At 32.1% G+C, this 19,985-nt stretch overlaps 2 protein-coding genes across 2 annotated transcripts; one reads left to right on the forward strand and one right to left on the reverse strand.

The window, feature by feature from the left end:
* Positions 1-848: 848 nt before the first annotated feature.
* On the reverse strand, positions 849-3,255 carry LOC107627780 (uncharacterized protein At4g06744). The gene is made up of 2 exons (XM_016330608.2): positions 2,116-3,255; positions 849-1,734 (listed from the first exon to the last, which is right to left on the reverse strand). The coding sequence occupies exons 1-2, from the start codon at positions 3,120-3,122 to the stop codon at positions 1,113-1,115; spliced, it is 1,629 nt and encodes a 542-aa protein (XP_016186094.2). The 5' UTR covers positions 3,123-3,255; the 3' UTR covers positions 849-1,112.
* Positions 3,256-17,368: 14,113 nt separating this feature from the next.
* Positions 17,369-18,279, forward strand: LOC107627787 (large ribosomal subunit protein bL9c-like). Its single transcript, XM_016330615.3, has 4 exons — positions 17,369-17,410; positions 17,745-17,842; positions 17,923-17,970; positions 18,159-18,279. The coding sequence occupies exons 1-4, from the start codon at positions 17,369-17,371 to the stop codon at positions 18,277-18,279; spliced, it is 309 nt and encodes a 102-aa protein (XP_016186101.1).
* The last annotated feature ends 1,706 nt before the right edge of the window (positions 18,280-19,985 follow it).

The raw sequence follows: 19,985 nt of genomic DNA on the forward strand, positions 1-19,985 counted from the left end.
TTCTCAATAGTATTTATTTGACAACAATATTGTCTTTGTTAGATGTAAGTATTTTCAGTATTTAGTATTTTGGGACACATTTTTGGGTCCTCGGTTGTCTGTCGGTGCATCTTTTTGTGTTTGTGGAAAACAAGTGAATTTATTAGTACCAGTGCAGAAGTACGTATCATTATTTTATGCTTCTTTTGCTTTCTTTTACTTTTGAAAAAGTATTGATAAATAATAAAAATATTAAATAATATGAATAATTAATATATTGAATGTTTAATTTATTAAGTATATAAATAATTATTTTAATATTAAAATTTAGATAAATAATTTAAAATGTAATATATTTTTATTTTATTAAACTAATTTTAAAATTTATTATTCACATTATTCGTAAAAGATATTCTCTACTTAACAAAATTATTATTTTTTTTTAACTAATAGTAAAGACAAGAATCCAATGATTACGTACATGGGTCATGGGACCTACAGAATCAAATAATTTTACATTATCCTAACTTCCCATCATCTTCTATCTGCATTAAAATTGGCATATCACAGCTATAAAGAAAATAATCTTGTAGTCAATAAAAATAATATTTTTAATATGATCAATTTATTTTATGATAATTATTGTCACGAGATTATTATAGTTATGAAATTTTAATAACACATAAAAAGTATAGTTAAAATTTAAGATCACAAATTATTATTATTATTATTATTGGTAATAGTTGAAAAGAAAAAGTAAAAAATAAAAATCCAAACAAATTTGAATCTAACGACTCATGAACTTGCAGGTAGACTTGTGTCTCCGAAAAAGCTGAAACCAAATTTATTAGGTTTAGCTTCGATGAAAGTACTTGAATACACTTATTTTTATTCATTATTCACCACACACATATTGCATAATGTAGATACGAATACACAGATATTTATAAAAAGAAAAGCAAGTGCACATGCAGGTGCAGTTGGGAGCAAATTAAGCAGATATACATGATAGTTAAATAAAATGAAAATTGACCACAATCTTTTGTTGACTTAGTGGACAATAATGCTTGACTATATACTACAGTGTATAGTGTACTATGTAGGTGAAAAAGGCGCATTAATTGCGATCACAATCATAAGCGATGAGGTCTGAGAGTCTTATAGGTTACCGGCTCAGGCGGTGAAGAATAGAAAGAACTATCTTCTTGAAGCAGCGGCGGCGCCACGGCTTGGGAGTGTAACTGCGAGTAGTACGGTTTGCAAGGGATGTAATGGAAAGATTTGGGGTTAGAGCATGGTTTCGCATTGGAAAAGAACATGTGGCATTCTTCCGGTGATCTTTGATTAGGAAGCCCCAAGATGCAGTTATTGTTGACGTCAAGAACCTTGCTCTCTATCAGCTTCAAGCACTCAGGACCAACTTGGGTAAAGTAGTTGTCCGACAACGACAAGTTGCCGTTGTTGCGGAGCCCCGGGAGAATGCAGACGATCTCCGGAACTGGACCATACAGCTGGTTGCTTGCAAGGTTGAGGAACTGAATGCTTTTTAAGCATCCGAAAGAGTGAGGAATGGGACCCGTAATGATGTTTTTGCTCGCATCAAAGACTGTCGCCTTGCCGAGCAAGCCTATCTCGTAGGGCAGGCACCCGTCAAGGTTGTTCCCCAAGAACAGCACTTCGGTTAGCGTCTTCGAAGCTTTACCAATGCTGCTTGGGATCGTGCCGCTAAATTGATTGTTGGCGAACGTGAGGTACCTGGAGGGAGGGAGGAACTTAAGGAAATTTGATCGGGAAATCGTAACAGAATAAACACGAAAATTCATCTTTAAAAAATACTCAAAAATTATTTCCATAGAACATATTAATCCATTAATAATTTTCAATTAATTTTTTAATAAATTTTGTTATTTAACAATTTAATCTCAAAAATATTATTATAAGATAAATTAATTTTTCTCTAAAATAACTAAAGAATGAAAGAATCAATTTATGTGATAAAAATAACTCTCAGACCATATAAAAAAATTTATTGGGAATATTGAGTCAAAATATTTTAGAAACTATTTTTAAGTGTTTATTCATGGTAAGAACGAGAGTTGAATACCATATTTTGAACCAAAATATTTTCTGTCTTACCTGGCAGGAGTTGAGCCGAAATTACTAGGGAGGTTGCCGGAGAACAAGTTATTGTTGATGAAGATAACATCGAGATCTTGGACGAAGAGTTCCGGTGGAATTGGGCCGGAGAGTTGGTTGAACCTAATGTCCAGGAATGTTAGATTGGTAGCCTGAAGAACTTGTATTGGGAACGCACCTGAGAGCTTGTTGTTGCTGAGGTCAAGTTCGTAGAAATACTTGAACTTATTAACGGATAAGTCTGGGAGGTTGCCGCCGAAGCCGTTAGAGTTAACGTGGAAGAATGTGAGCTCTGGAATTTCGCCCAAGACATCGGAAAGCTTCAATGTTCCGTTTTTAACACCGGTGATCTTGGCTTGGTTGAGGTCTATTCCGGCCACAGCTTTCTCCTTTGTGTTTGGATATGTGGCGCACCTTATCCCCTTGTACTTGCATGGATCTGAGCCTTTCCAGTTATTAGTGTACCCTGTTTTGTCAACGATTTCAAATTTCTTGAATTTTAGAAGTACTCCTCGTGCTCTTATCAACCGTGTCTGTGGAGGAGGACGAGGAGGTGGTGGTCGTGGTGGTGGTGGTGGAGGAGGACGCGGCGGTGGTGATGGAGGGGGACAAGTAGGTGGAGGAGGTGGTGGTGGTGGTGGTAATGGAGGGGGACACGTCGGAAGTGGAGGCGGCGGCGGAGGTGGAGATGATGTGGGACACGCTGCTGGTGGTGGAGGTGGAGGTGGAGGAGGAGGAGGAGGTGGTGGTGGTGGCGGCGGCGGTGGAGGAAGAGGAGGAGGACATGCCGGTTCGGGAGGAGGAGGAGGAAGAGGAGGGGGACATTGGGGTGAAGGAGCAGGGCCAGGATAATAATAACCGGGGCCGCCTGGTCCTATGATAATCTCCAATGCTTGTCTTTGCCGCCCGGCCTCATCTTTGCCGATGGCGAAATATGGGAAGTAAAAAAGCAAGAAAGTAGATAGCATGAATAAGAGCAAGGCGTTAATGGATGTGATGGTGCCCATCTTTCTCTCTCGACACAACTGTGCCACATGCAATGTAGTTATGGCACTAAATAATCAACTTTGGTCCTATAAACTGTACTATATATATGCAATTATGCATCACCAAAAATAATCCCGTACACCTATTAACCATACAAAATGGATATGTACATGATATTGAACATATAAAGGTACGGTTCCGCTACGTTACCAACAGTATATCTGCCAACTTCTGCCAACTCTTATTTATAATTGTGTTTTATAGAAGTGTGTTCATGGATGTGTCTAATAAAAATGTATTTTTTATAGCTGTGTTTAATAGAAGTATTTTTATAGATATATTTTCTAGATGTGTCTTTTTATATATATATTTAAAATATATTCATTATTAGACACATCCACGAACACACTTCCATGAAACATAATTGTAAATAAGAGTTAACAGAAGTTGACAGATAATATGTTGGTAACCTATACTTTCCCATAAAGGTATGTCTAAAACGAGCACAACCATTATATGCTTATTGAATGCGCCACATTTATATCGACTATTAGATTTGATTAGTTGAAAATCAAAGGCTAATATAAAAGAAGAGTATTGATGGACTCTAATAAATACAGAATATCTTAATACATAAATAAATACTTTAAATGACAATACTTTAATACATAATACTTTAAATGGTAAATGGTAAGAGAATCTTTTATTCTTAAATAATTAAATATAAAACATAAATACAAAAATATGAGTATTCTTTATTCAATAAGATTAATTATTATGCAAAAATTTTTTATGATATTAAAAAATTATATTAAAATAAAATTTTAAACTGTAACATAAAAATATAAAATAATTAAAATTTTATTTTATATTACTTAACAAATAATTAGATTATTATATTTAAAATTTATTAATTAACTAATTTTGTTAAAGATATTATTATATAAAATAATTTTTCATCAAAATATTTTGAAAATATAATTTATTTAAAATATTATATATAATACATGAAAATATTAATCTTTTTTATTTTTTTCAATTTTTTTTAAGAAAACGGAATAAAAATAATATAATTCTAAATACATGCCTATTACATTATATATTTACTTATATTAGTAAGACCTAAACTAATCAAACTTACATAATTAAAAATATAAAATATATAAATATAAAAAATAAATATTTTTTATTTATTAAAATTAACATTTAAAGTTTCATATATATAATATTTAAAATTATATATTTATAATAAGATCATTTTTTATTTTTATTATTTTTAAGTATTTTTTTATTGTTTTAGTTAAATTTTTTATTCTCTAACTCGACCAAATTTATATATATAGGTAAATTCTATCCAACCCTCTCTAAAATAACATGTAAATTAGTCTCTACGACGTGACACATTTTAATTAGATGTTTAATTTTAATTTGAGTTAATTTAACTCAATGAGAGTTAACATCTTAACAAAAGTAGGACCATTTTATAATTAAATATTTTTATGATATTAAAAAATTATATTAAAATATGATTTAAATAGAGAATCTTTTATTTTTAAATAATTAAAAATAGTAATTTAATACTTTAAATACTAACAGAATCTTTTATTTTTAAATAATTAAATATAAAACATATAAATACAAAAATATGAGTCTTCTTTATTCAATAAGATTAATTATTATGTAAGAAATTTTTATGATATTAAAAAATCATAGTAAAATAAAATTTTAAACTATAACATAAAAATATAAAATAATTAAAATTTTATTTTATATTACTTGACAAATAATTAGATTATTATATTTAAAATTTATTAACTAACTAATTTTATTAAAGATATTATTATATAATATAATTTTTCATCAAAATATTTTAAAAATATAATTTATTTAAAATATTATATATAATACATGAAAATATTAACCTTTTTATTTTTTTTAAAAAGGAATAAATAATATAATTTTAAAAACATGCATATCATATATTATATATTTACTTATATTAGTAAGACCTAAAGTAATCAAGCTTACGTAATTAAAAATATAAAACATATAAATATAAAAAAAATAAAAGTATTTTAGAAATATTATGACATTTGTATACTAATTTTTCATATATATATATATATATATATATATATATATATATATATATGGTAAATTCTACTCTATTCTTTATATTTTAACATGTAAATTATCCTATATGATATGTCACTTTCTAATTGGTTGTTATGTTAACTATGATTAAACTATTTTCTAATTAAAAAATTATTTAAAAGAATAAATGTATAATTTGATAAAATACTAAAAGCTAAATCTTTGCTCTCTGCAACCTCGTTGTTTCTCTCTCTGATTGCTTTTTTGTATTGATTTCAATTTGTAGTGGATCTGCGATTAGTTGAAGAGAATGTATTTGGTCATGCTGCTATTTTGTAGTTGTCTTTTACTCTTTAGTTCACATAATTTCGTGTCACATATAAATTCTTGATTATCAGGATACATTAATCTATGATTTAGGGTTATGATAGATAATTATTACATATATTAAAGTGATGCTTGAATTAGATATGCATTTGATCCATCCGTCTATTAGAATTTAAATTGGACTATATCAATTAGATCAAAGCCGTTCTTTGGAATGGTTATGGATCATTGGATCGTACATAAGATCCGTTGCATTAGATATTCAAAGGATACTTATATCTTTACTCTCCGTCCTGCTTCGAGTTACAGTGTATGTTCCTTCAACGTGCTTGGGTTATGAAGGAATAGTGGAAGGGAGGAAATATACTTCAGTCAACAGAAAATGTGTTTTTCAATAGAAGGGTGGAACGAATTTAAGTAATAATGATTTGGTAAAAGAATATAAATTTACTTTTTAATATTTACAAAAATTATATAATTATCCATCTTAAAAAAAATATTTAATTATAAAATGGTCCTACTTTAGTTAAGATATTTACTCTCATTGAGTTAAATTAACTCAAATTAAAATTAAACATCTAATTAAAATGTGTCATGTCATAGAAGCTAATTTACATGTTGTTTTAGAGAGTGTTGGGTAGAATTTACCTATATATATATACATTTGGTCGAAATAGAGAATAAAAAATTTAACTAAAACAATAAAAAAATACTTGAAAATAATAAAAATAAAAAATGATCTTATTATAAATATATAATTTTAAATATTATATATATGAAACTTTAAATGTTAATTTTAATAAATAAAAAATATTTATTTTTTATATTTATATATTTTATATTTTTAATTATGTAAGTTTGATTAGTTTAGGTCTTACTAATATAAGTAAATATATAATGTAATAGACATGTATTTAGAATTATATTATTTTCATTCCGTTTTTCTAAAAAAAATTAAAAAAAATAAAAAGGGTTAATATTTTTATGTATTATATATAATATTTTAAATAAATTATATTTTTAAAATATTTTGATAAAAAATTATTTTATATAATAATATTTTTAACAAAATTAGTTAATTAATAAATTTTGAATATAATAATCTAATTATTTGTCAAGTAATATAAAATAAAATTTTAATTATTTTATATTTTTATGTTACAGTTTAAAATTTTATTTTAATATGATTTTTTAATATCATAAAAAATTTTTGTATAATAATTAATCTTATTAAATAAAGAATACTCATATTTTTGTATTTATGTTTTATATTTAATTATTTAAGAATAAAAGATTCTGTTACCATTTAAAGTATTGTGTATTAAAGTATTATCATTTAAAGTATTTATTTATGTACTAAGATATTCTGTATTTATTAGAGTCCATCAATGCTCTTCTTTCATATTAACCTTTGATTTTCATCTAATCAAATCTAATGGTCCATATAAATGTAGCGCATTCAATAAGCACATAATGGTTGTGCTCGTTTTAGATATACCCAACATATAATATGTTAATTTTAGATTTTTGTTAGATATATAGGGCATACTATATATATTAAACAAAAAATATTATAGTTTTAATTTTCATATTTTTTAAAAAAATATTTTTAACCTTTTTTTTAATTATATAAAAATATTATATAATTTTTATTTAATAATTAATAGTACATACTATTTCTAAATTTAATTTAAGAATAATGTATCGTATTTTAAAAAATAAATCGTGTTTAAATAAGTATTTTTATTTTTTATTTAGATAAAATTAGATATGTAAGACATATGTGTGACTTAACTAAAATGTGTTTTAAAGTAAGATTGGTAGACTAACATATGTATTTTGAATTAAGATAATAAAACTTCCCACGATAAGAATGATAAATTTAATGCTAATTAATTTTTTATTTTATCAAACTTCTGACTTTAATTTTTTTTTTGTTACTTTTTCTAGTAAGCGGTATTGAATAGAATTAATGCTAATGTTAGTATGGATTCCAGTTCCATTTTTAACAAATTAAAGAAAAAATGAATTGATACAAAATTTAAAATTGATTATAAATTTTCAAAATCAATTTTTGATGGTTTGATTGGCATATGTTTTCCATTTTAAAAGAAGCACCTTAATTAAAGTTAAAAAAAGAAAACAAAGAAAGAAAGAAGTAGGACCTTTTGTACTGACCTGGTTGATACGGATGCATACATGAGAGAGATTTTAAAATTAAACAAATTAGACTCAAGGATTGATATGTCCATATTTTGAAAAGGTCAAGGACTTAAATATATTTTTAAATCTTTTGGGACTTAAATATCCGCGAACAAAAAAGTTAGGAATCGATTTGTCCTTTTCTCTATTTTTTCTCTTTAAACAAATAGGATCATCCTATCTGATTTGATTAATATCAATTTTAAAAAAATAATATTATATAAAAAATTTCAAACTTTTAATAACAACATATTACACGTATTTAATTAATATTAAAAAAGATTTAATTATTCTGTTGGTCTTTATAGTTTCGTAAAATTTTTAATTAGGTCCTTATACTTTTTTTCCTTTTAATTGAGTTTTTACACCAATTTTTTTTTAATTGAGTCCCTACACTTTTTTTTATTTGAGTCTCTGCACTATTTTTTTTAATTGAATTTTTATACAATTAAGTCAATTACTATCAAAATAGACTTAATTGAAAAAAAAAATTGTGTAGGACCCAATTAAAAAGAAAAGAAATATAAGAATCTAATTAAAAATTTCACAAAACTATAGGGACCAAAAGAGTAATTACACCTTAAAAAAATTAGCCAAGTCTATAGCTCAGGTAAAATAGACCAATCCAATTGAGAGAGTAAGAGAGGGATTAGATTTACTCACTTTACTGCTTTAGGGCACAGCCACACGCACAATATCTTCATTCCATGTATCATCTTCTTCATATCCAGTTACATACCCACTACCGCTGCCACGCTGGCTACATACTACGTCAATACCTTGACTGTTGGCTTCGTATGTTAGGAAATTTTATTTTCTTAGTTTATTTTGTGAGTTAATACATATATATAAAAATAAGTATAACCATATTAACTATTTATATTATAACTTATACAAAATAATTTTATTATTAATTTAGTACTAGTTTGGATAGGTATTTTTAGTAAAAAAATATTTTTTTAAATAAAATATTTTTATTTAATTTAAAACCAAATACGTCTTTTAAAAAAAGTATTTTTATTAAAAAAATAAAGAGTAAAGGATATTTTCGTCCTTGACTTTTTTCGCAAACATTTTCGTCCTCAAGCAATAGAAAATACATTAAAATCCCTGACCCTTGAAAAACGTGGACATTTATGTCCTTCCGTTGAATTCAGCCGTTTGCACTGGACGAAAAAAGCTGAGGTGGCAGAGGTGGCGCTGAGGTGGCACGTAACGGAGGCCAGGTGGCATGGAGCATTTCGTAACAGGACGTATAAGTCCCTAGAGACAGAGCATTTCGTAACAAGACGTATAAGTCCCTGGGGACAAAAATGACGCCGTTTCGTCTCCTCCCCCATCTGCCCTTTTCTTCTTCCTTCGTCCCTTTTCCCTTCCATTCTTCTTCCTCAGCTCCTGCCTCCATCACCGCTGCACAGCCGCGCCTCCATCAGCCACCATCAACGCCGGCGACCTCCTCCTTCTTCTCTTTTCGCGTCTTCTTCTCTTTCTCACTCCCTTACTCCCATTAGTCTCTCTCTCTTGCCAGCCTTCACCAAAGGTCAATTTGTCAAAAAATATTCCATGTGTCGAGGGATAACACTGGAGGGTCCAGACAGAGAATATAAAAATAAAGCTGAAGCAAAAGATATACCTCAAAAAGTAGTTATAGTTCTCTATCACTATCTAGTTGTTGTGCTTGTGCATTTGTTGCTGCCTTATCAGCTTCTTCCAAAACAAAGTTCTTCAATGAATCAATATCCATTGAACCTGGCAACTCAAAAAACATGTAAACTTAAAATTCGATCTATTAATGCTCCCTCAAACGTTGGTTAACACATGGGGTGAGAGTGCAATGGGGAATAGATAATACATGCATCCAGCAAGTAAAACAAATAAATAATTAAGTGGATAAATCAGTTAATAATTGATGGTGAAAAAAGCCATGATGTTTTTCATTGAGTTAAAGAATACCTTTCTTCATTCATGGCTGCTTAGATAATTAGATAAAGCAGTAAAGAATCACACATAAATTATATCCAATAATCCAAGATCATCCAAAAATATTTTTCTCTATTCACGCACTTGTGTCTTGACAGTGTTGATACTCAATTAACTGTCAAATGCAATTCAGAATTTTACAAGAACAAAATATATCAATCATTGAACTCATAAATGTAGAAGCAGAGTGCAGAGTAGACTCAAACATAGCATGAGATTTTAAGAAACATGCGACACTACATTATAAGCATATGCCACAAAGCTCCTTTGATGATCACCGCAATCCACTTCCCCAATCTCTATTTCATCAGTTCCTTCAATTGCTTTTCCCAAATCATCCCACAATGTCCCCAAGTTCTTACTGTAATAATAAGCATAATCATTTTACAGCTTAGAAATCACTCTTAGCTCAACAATATAAAAGCAGTTAAGAGAATGAATGAATCAATTACCAATGCTTGCACCAGGGAACGCAGAACTTGACAAACCACGCAGTGTCCTTCTCCTTGATCTATGAAGGGGAAAAGTCAAAAACATTCCATGTGAATCTCATTGAAATTTTCACTCCCCATCAGAAGAAAAGCAACATCCCAAAGGTCAATTTCAACGGTTTTTTCGCAAAACAAACAAAAGGGAAAAAGAGTTCACCTTTACAATTATGCAAATTGAGGATCCTCAAGCATGTGAAACCATTGGCGATGACGTCGAGGTCGGAATCGGTGACGTTGGGATAGAACGACCGCGAAACGGACTGGGCAAGGTCCAATTCGAGCAAGCATGTGAAACCATCGCCAGGATCGAACGAAGCTCGTCGTCAGTGAGAGTGTCATTTATGCAGAGGTTCGAGGATCCCGATCCGATACTATTCATTATTGTTGGTGCGGAGGAAAACCCTAACCCCTCGAGATTTGAGACTAATTTTTGCAGAGAGGCGGCGGCGCGACGATAGTGGGTCGCCGAGAAGGTTGTCGCGGATGAATGGTGGGTGAAAGGAGGGTGAGGAGAGTGAGACTAATGGGAGTAAGGGAGTGCGAAAGGGAAGAAGACGCAAAAAGAGAGGAAGGAGGAGGTCGCCGGTGTTGATGGTGGTTGACGGAGGCGTGGCTATGCGGCGGTGATGGAGGCAGGGGCTGAGGAAGAAGAATGGAAGGGAAAAGGGACGAAGGAAGAAGAAAAGAGCAGATGGGGGAGGAGACGAAACGGCGTCGTTTTCGTCTCGAGGGACTTATACGTCCTATTACGAAATGCTCCATCTCCAGGGATTTATATGTCCTGTTACGAAATGTTCCATGCCACCTGGCCTCCGTTATCTGCCACCTCAGCGCCACCTCTGCCAGCTCAGCCTTTTCCGTCCAGTGCAAACGGCTGAATTCAACGGAAGGAAATAAATGTCCACGTTTTTCAGGGGTCAAGGACTTTAATGTATTTTTCATTGCTTGAGGACGAAAATGTCCGTGAAAAAAAAGGTCAGGGACGAAAATGTCCTTTACTCAAAAATAAATTATTTAGTTTTTCTAAAAGTTAGCAATACCTTGCTTTTAAAGAAAGTAAAAGTAAAAGACGTTTTTAATACTTAAAATTTTTAAAAAAAATCTATTTAAATGTAAAATAATTTTTATCTGTTAAAAAAAGATATTTTTTAAAAAAATAAAAAATAAATAATTTTTTCAAAAGTCAATCCAAACTGACTCTTAAAAAGAAAAAGAATAAGTCAAAATTATTTGTTAGTTTGAGTTTAGTAAAAATAAAACCAATACTATTCTATTTTTATTTGAGCTTTTAGGATTTAATAAGAACCAATAATCAAATATAGATACATTTTTAGGATTTTCGTCTCCAACATATTAAAAATTATTTTAAAATTCTTTTTAACTTAAATTAAGAATTCAGTAGATTTTGGTTGACAAAGATCAAAGAACCACACATTAGAATAAAAAATAATAAGTCAAGATATTGATCATGAATTCAAGTATGCTTCCATTCTTAATAATTTAAAATAAATAGTATTCAAGTTAAGAAATTCTAAAATTCCAACATTCATAGTATCTCAGGTTCACTATAACACGCACGGAAAATTCTGGCAGAAAATTGCCGGCCATTTCCTGAACCCCTGTGAATTGGTGGGATACAAGCGGTTCCATTAGCATTTTTAAGCTCCATTATAAATCAATCAAAATAGCGCTGGTTTGGTATTCCAACAACAACAAATAACATTTTATCGATCTGAATAAAAACCCTCGCCTTCAACATTGGAGAGATGGTCTTATCGTTTTCGTGCGAACCCAAAGGAAGCAAAGGCGCGAATCACACTCTCGAATCCTTGCCACTGTGTAGCTCCCCTCCAGCTACTACGTCCTTCCCCGTCACTGATATGCTCCTCTGCCGTTTAGCTCCCGCGTGCGAACGGAAACTGGAAGGGCGCGAAACCATTGTTCTTCCCTCCGCCGTGTGATGGAGAAAAATTGTCGGTAAAGAATTTCACAAAAATGTCACGTTGCAAGTATAGTTCTAAACCAACAAATTATCCTCGGTTAACGTTTAAATTGTTGTCACTTAAGCAAATCCAATAAAATTAACCGAAGTATTTAAACCTCAGGTCGTCTCTCAAAGGAATTGCAGGAAAGTGTAGTATTGGCTATGGAAAATCATATTTTTGGGTTTTGTAATAAGAAACAAGAAAGTAAAATGGCAAGAAAATAAACTAATAACTAAGAAAGCTCTTAGCAAGGAAAGAGAATTAGAAGTTCTATCCTTATTATCATCGTCAATTGTGATGATAAATGTAAATTGCTTTCACTTACTGATCCTCTAATAAATGAAGGAAAGTCAAGCGAGCAAAATCGACTTAAGTTCACAAGTCCTAATCAAAGACTAGATTTAGTGAGGCTCAAGCCAACTAGCAACTTTCAATCACCAATCAACAAAAGAATTTTGATAACTCAAGAGTCTCTAATTAATCAATCCAAGTCAAGAACATAAAAATCTAAATTAAAATCCACCCAAGCATTTTATCAAACACTTGGAAGGTATAAAATAAAAACATAGAAAATTGACAAGACATAGGAAATCCTAAGACTAACCAAATCAAAGAAATAACAATAACAAAGCAATTGAACAATAAGAAACATGAAACATAAATTGCATTAATAAAAATTGAGAGTAACAAATGAACTCATAAACTAAATTAGCAAGATAAAGGAGTCAATAAGAGAAGTAGATAACTGAAATGTTAGAAGAAGAAAAGTAAATTAAAATAAGACTGAAGCCTAAACCTAAGGAGAAATTGAAAGAAGAGACCCTAAACCTAGAGAAAGGAGAGAGCCTCTCTCTCTAGAAACCTACATCTAAAACCTAAAATTGTGAATGAATGAAAAGTGAATGATTGATCCCCCGATTTCTTCCACTCTGCAGCTTCTAATCCTCATTTTCGGGCTTGAAACTAGGCCAAAAGCAGCCCAGAAATCGCCCCCAGCATTTTCTCGTAACTGAGGCACGTGACGCTTGTCACGCGTACACGTCGCTGGGACTCTGCACTGGCCACTCTTAGGTGTCAGCCACGCGTGCGCATCATTTGGTTGTGGCTTGGTCACGTGTACACGTCATCCATGCATGCGCGTGGACACCAGCTTTTCAAAACTTCAATTTCTTGTATTCCTTCCACTTTTGTATGCTTTCTTTCCATCCTCTAAGCCATTCCTGCCCTATAAAATCTGAAAACACTTAACACACATATCACGGCATCGAATGGTAATAAGAGAAGATTACAAATTAGCAATTTTAAGGCCAAAGAAGCATGTTTTCAATCATAGAACAAAATTAGGAAGGAAACTTAAAAACATGCAATTTATATGCATAAGTGGGAGAATAATTAACAAAATCCACTCAATTCAATCCAAAATATACCATAAAATAGTGATTTATCACCGTGCACATCCGTGTCGTCGTGGAGTCGCGTGGCTGCCCATCCGTCCTGGTGTTGTCGTCGTTGTCCTCGTCATCTTTCCCCCTTGCCCTGTTGTGCGCTACTCGATCACCCTCTCCCTTCTCACTGGTTCATTTTTCCCCTTGTCATGTTGTTCTAATTTCATTCCTTTGTCCTAATTTAATTTATTTGCTTGTTGTTCTACTAATTTTGCTCCAATTTCATCCCTTTATCTTTTGCCTTTTGTTCGAATTTATCCTGATTCAATTACTATTCTATTTCAATCCCTATTCTTGGTCCAGAAACATCGATTGTGCTCCAACCTAGCCCTCTGTTCGTGCAATATCTCAGTGTCAATTTCTGTTATTGCAATTTTTTTGTCCATTTTCTATTTGTTGTTACTGATTTTTGTCTTGTGATTCGGGTTTGTTTGCATTCGGTTGAAAACCTAGAAGAAAAAGAAAAAATAAAAAAGAGATAAAACAAAATTCAGATTGAAGCGGAAGCAGGAAAAATGGAAAAGATCTGTGTCGTCGTTCGTCTTCACCCTCCAGTTTCCGAAGACTCCTCTAATGGAGCTTTTGGAAGATCGAAGAGAATCGTGTTTCGCTTCACATGATTCATGGCACACCGTTCTCTAACTCTTTTTATGCTTTCAGTATATTCTATTTCTTCTTCTTCTTCCTCTACTTGTTCACGTTGCTTTGAGTTTTTTGCAATTTGAATTTTATTTTTGTTACCTTTTTTCATGTTTCTACGCTACTTGTATATTACGTGTTCGATGAAACTAGCACCAATGGCTTCTACGAGCTGCTCACGAAGGATATAATTCATGTTGTGCTCGATGGCTTCAATGGCATGTTTCTAACTTATATATGAACAAATATGAATGCTAGAAGTAGCAGATCACATACAATATTTAGAATGGTATACCTTAAACCTATATGTTTATCTTACATTAAAATGGTTTTGGATTTTATTATACTCCTTTTGAATTTCAGTCATTAGTATATTATGTTAATTGCAATATTTTTTTCCATTCTATATAGATTCATATTGAAGAAACAAGAGGGACTCTTCAGTTTGCTAGTAGAGCCAAACATATCACCAACTGTGTTCAAGTGAATGAGGTCTGTGAAATTCATGCACATCAAATTTATGTACAAGAGAATGATGCCCAATTTTCTTCCTAAAATAAATACCATCTTAAAAACTTCTATATTTATTACTCATAAGAAATCAAAGAAAATATATGACATAGAATAATAAAACAATAGAAAAGCATTATGCCGCTAGTACATATTAGTAAGAGTTGTCCTGTTCTGCCACCATGATTGCTTAAATTAATGTGTTACTAGATATTAGATGATAGTGGACTTTGAAATAGGATAATATTTTACAATGTTTACCCGGGCCTGTTAATCTGTCTAGATTACTTGGTCAGGAAATAACAACATTACTTTGTCCATGGGGATTTGATATTTTGGGTTAGTTGATGACATGTCACCATGTCATGTTTTTCTATGCTTATTCATACAAGAAATTGATGATTTGTGCTTGAATAATGAATGTTTTTGTACTTAAATGATATATTTTCTTGATTTTTTGATTTTATAAATTTTGTAGGAAATAATAAGAAAAAGAAGCAAAAAGCACAAAATAAGCTAAAAAGGAGAAAAAAAGAGCTTCGGGGCACACTTTGAAGTTGGAGCACACTTTGGAGGCTTAGGCCACACTTTTAAAAGCGTGGCCCATGACCAAATTAAAGGAAAATTTGCAATCAGCATACAATGCTCCGCTCTTGCCAAGAGTAGAGCATTATCGTGATGCAAAAATAAGCTTGGAAGCAAAATTTTCGCTAAGTTAAAATCTGGGCACTCACAACATGACCATGCCTCCTTCAAAGGGCTATAACTTGAGCTACAAATGTCCGATTGATGTGCTTCCAGTTGCATTGGAAAGGTTACATTCAGAGCTTTCAAATGATGTATGGCAATCCATATTTGGCATAAAATTGAGGCACGAGTAAAATGCATCTTTAAGAACCAAAAACAAGTAAAAATAGATTAAAATGCATTCACTGGGAATCGAAGTGGGAGCCTCACTCAAACAACAAGGAGCGCGCATCATGACACGGCCAGGAGACTTGAAGCGCACAAGACACACACAAGCCACAATGCTCCGCTCCCCACAAGAGCGGAGCACTATTCTGATGCCTCTCCAAGCCTTGGCACGCAACAAGGATCCCCACACAAGGCTCCAATGCTCCGCTCCCCACAAGAGCAGAGCATCATCCCGGGAGCAATTTTTTGGCCAAAATTCAACCAAAATTCCATTTAAATTCAATTCCTCTTCAAATTGAATCAAGGCCAACCAAACCCATTTCTCCTCAAATCCAAAGCAAGCAAAGCCCACATTATCACTCAAAGGCACAAGAACAAGCTAGAATTAGGATTTTCATTTAATTTGTTTTTCATTTCAATTTCATTTTCATCTTCACTTTGTAAAGCCTATATAAAGACATCAATTCCATCTCATTAGGGGGGAGCTCCATTAGAGAGGATTAGAAGTCTGGCTCCACTGGAGAGCATTAGGATTTGAGAGCTCTCTCTCTTAGTTTTCATTTCTGTTTGAATCTTGGATTGAGATTGGAAGGAATTCTGTTTTCATTCTCTATCTGCAACTTCTCTTGTTCTTCTTCTGCAAACTTTCAAAGTTCTCTTCATTGCTTTCATCTTTCTAGACTTGTTTTCTAGTCTCTTTGATTCCCTGAGATCTTCAATTTTATTTTGCAATTGAGTTGATGCTCTTGGCTGCTCTTCTGTTTTTACTATTTCATTGAAATTGTTAATTTCTCTTTGAGATTTGAGAATTGATCAAAGTCTTCTTGCTGGTTTACTTTTCTACATTTCTATTCCTCTGCAAATTTACATTCTGCCAATTTACATTGAGTTTGCTGTGAGCTTGGTTTACTTTCCTGCATTTTCCTTTTCTGTCAATTGTTCTTAATTCTACTTCATTGCTCTCTTTAATTTCCAGCACCCAATCCCCTTTACATTTGATGCAATTTACATTTCTTGTCATTTAAGATTTTTCCAATTTATATTTCTTGCAATTTAAGTTTCAGCTATTTTACTTTCTTGTTATTTAAGTTACTTGCAATTTTACTTTCTGCATCTTTAAGATTTCTGCAATTTACTTTTTGTTGGCTACATTTCACACAATTCACTCCATGTTAGCTTGACTAAACTAATCACCCACTAAAATTGCTTGATCCATCAATCCCTGTGGGATCGACCTCACTCTAAGTGAGTTTTACTACTTGATACGATCCGGTACACTTGCCGGTGAGTTTTAGGTGTTTTGGAAATTCGCTTTTCCACAAAAACACCATCATTAGTCTTGTTTGTGTTTTTTCATAAAACTCAGGCTCTTAACTACCCTTCATGGATACAAAATAAAATTTTGTAGTCCTTTCTCATATTTTCATTCTCAGCTTGAAATCTCTTTTACATCTTTTCAATGACAAAATAATCAAATTTCTTGTACAAATATTTGATTTCATATTTTCTAGTCAATTTTTTTGATAGGCCATCTTGTCTAAATTATTTTCTTATACAGGGCTAGCTAAGCTTAGCTACTTCTGTATGCAAAAATATGCATTGCCATATAAAATGTTAACAATAATGTATGTGTTGTTTGCACAATTTAAACTGAATTTCGCTTGCATCGTCTAGGAAAATGAAGTTAAAGGAAGAAAGAATTGAGGCTGAGAAAAGACGGGTAATCTTTTTTCCCCTCCAATCCTTACTTGGATAGAATGTGCCTCTGTTAATGTGAAATGAAGGTTTCAATTTGTGAGTAGGAGTAGGTGGTAACAAACCTCTGCTAGTAAGCTTTACATATAAACCAGGTGTTACGAAAACTCTGCTGTCTTTTTAACTTCTAACTCCATGTTAGTTTTTATTCCGAAAATCCATTTCATTTTCATATCTTATTGTCTTCAATGCAGGAAAGTTTACAACTACTTTGATACTTCTTCATTATCAGTATAGTTTTTCCCCTCTTATATGATTATTGTATGCATTCCTCAGTATCTGAGTTTCTAGTTCTGTAGGTAAAAGAAGAGGCACAACAACTTGCTCGAATTTTTGAAACAATTGGGGCTTTCAAGGTGAAGTGGAAAGGTGGTAAAGGAAAACTAATTTTTGGAAGGTGAGACTTGTTCTGTGCAATTTTGAGCTGTTGATTTATGCTGTATATGGATTATGCTTCTAAATTTGCTTGTTATTCAGTGTTACAGCTCAAGATCTTGTTGACATTATCAAGGCGCAACTTCAAAGGTACTATCTGTCTGATGTACACAAGTCTTTCTCTTTGAGAATTGGGAGTATTAACTAGTCCTATGTAACATTTTATTCTGCTTTAAATGTGAATGACTATTCTTTTCTTCTTCCTTTGAAGCTTTCCAATATTAAGGAACAAGTGTGTTTATGAATAATTGTCATGTGATCTTTTATGATTTTCATAGGGAGGTAGACAAGAGAATTGTCAAACTTCAAAAGATACGAGAAACCGGAGAATATATCGCAGAATTAAAGCTGCATCTGGAAGTTACTGCGAGAGTAAGGTTGAATATCTTTGCTAACTAAAGCACAAGTATGAAGTTCTATATGCTAATAATGCACATTTAGAACTACCAATTTGCATTGGTTCAAGGTAAATAACCACTGTATGAATCTTTAAACATCAAGCTTTATGTGATTTTGTCCCAAAGTTCTAATAGAGAAAGGATTCTTAATATACTAGTTCAATGGTTTATGTTCATATTTCCTCTTAAAATGTGTATTCAAGTTTTAGGACCTTTGTTTGGAATGTACTATTTTCATGAAGGTTATGTAATTATTATAGAGTAGTCTCCTTTTAAGGTTATGAAAGCTAGAATTTGTAAAAATCATATTCTAGTTTAAAACCGTCAGTCTTTTTAAGCTCATGTATGAAATTGCGGCGGTTCAAAACTGTCGCATTTTTTAAAAAAACCCCACCAAAATCTGCGGCGGTTTTAAAACCGCCGCAGATTTTTTTAAAATCCACTGACCAAAATTGCAGCGGTTATGCTAGCGGTTCTTGTAAACTGCCGCAAAATCAAATCTCCACGCCCTAAACCGCAACGTTTGTGGAATGATAAACCCCAATTTTGTGGTTTATCTTGTGCTTATTTTAGAGGATTTCATCACCTTTTCCCATATTTATTCAATGAAATAGCATGGTTTTGTAATTCTCCCTTAATTTGTGCTTAAGTGTAAAACATGCTTTTTAGGCCCTTAAATTGATGATTTTAATTCACTTTAATTCCATTCGATGCCTTGATGTGTTTGTTGAGTGATTTCAGGTTCATAAGGCAAGTATTGGATGGAAGAAATGAAGAGAAAATTATGCAAAGTGGAGAATTCATGAAGAAATGAACAAAATGGAGAATTGAGGGCCACGCGCACGCGTCATGCACGCGTACGCGTGCATTAAAGATTCACAAGCCACATGCACGCGTCAAGCACGCGTAAGCACGAATAGAGTTTTCGCCAGCGACGCGCACGCGTCAAGCACGCGTACGCGTCGATGTTCGCATATGACCCACTTAAAGTGAAATCGATGGGGGCGATTACTGAGCTGCCCAAGCCCAATTCCAACTCGTTTCTGAGGGTATTTGATGCAGAATGGAAGATTGAGTAAAGGGGGGAGCACTTAGTTAGTCATGATGAGTCTTTAGTTAGTTTTCTAGAGAGAGAAGCTCCCTCTTCTCTCTAGAATTAGGTTAGGATTAGGTTAATTTCTCTTAGATCTAGGTCCAATTTCATGTTTTCATCTTGTTTCTTTTATGAATTCTTGCTTCTACACTTTCATTCTCTTGGTTTGTGATGTTAATTTTACTTTTATGCCTCTTTTATGTTCATGCACTCATGTTGGATTTGGATCTCTTTTAATGAAATTTGATGTTGATGTTCTTTTATTGTTGATTTGAGTTGTGATCTTGCTTTCCTTGCAATTGGTAGTTGGTAGATTTATATTTCTTGCTCATGATGGTTATGAATCTTGTTAATTCTTGCATTTTGTGATGTTTACTTTTATTGCACACTAGATGTTTGATAGAATGTTTCCTCTAGTTTTTGAGTAGTTCTCCTTACTCTTGGCTTAGATTAAGGGGATTGAGTGATCTTGAGTCATTGGGTCTCATTGAATCGGTGATTTGAGAACTCTTAGTGGTCAATTTGATAACCATTGACTCTAGCCTACTACTAAGTTAATTAGTAGTAGGTTAGGACTTATGTATTGATTTTGATCAAGCCATTTGACGTACTTC

The sequence above is a fragment of the Arachis ipaensis genome, chromosome B1 (assembly GCF_059453495.1).
Source record: "Arachis ipaensis isolate K30076 ecotype BB chromosome B1, ASM5945349v1, whole genome shotgun sequence".
NCBI classification, from domain to species: Eukaryota; Viridiplantae; Streptophyta; class Magnoliopsida; order Fabales; family Fabaceae; genus Arachis; species Arachis ipaensis.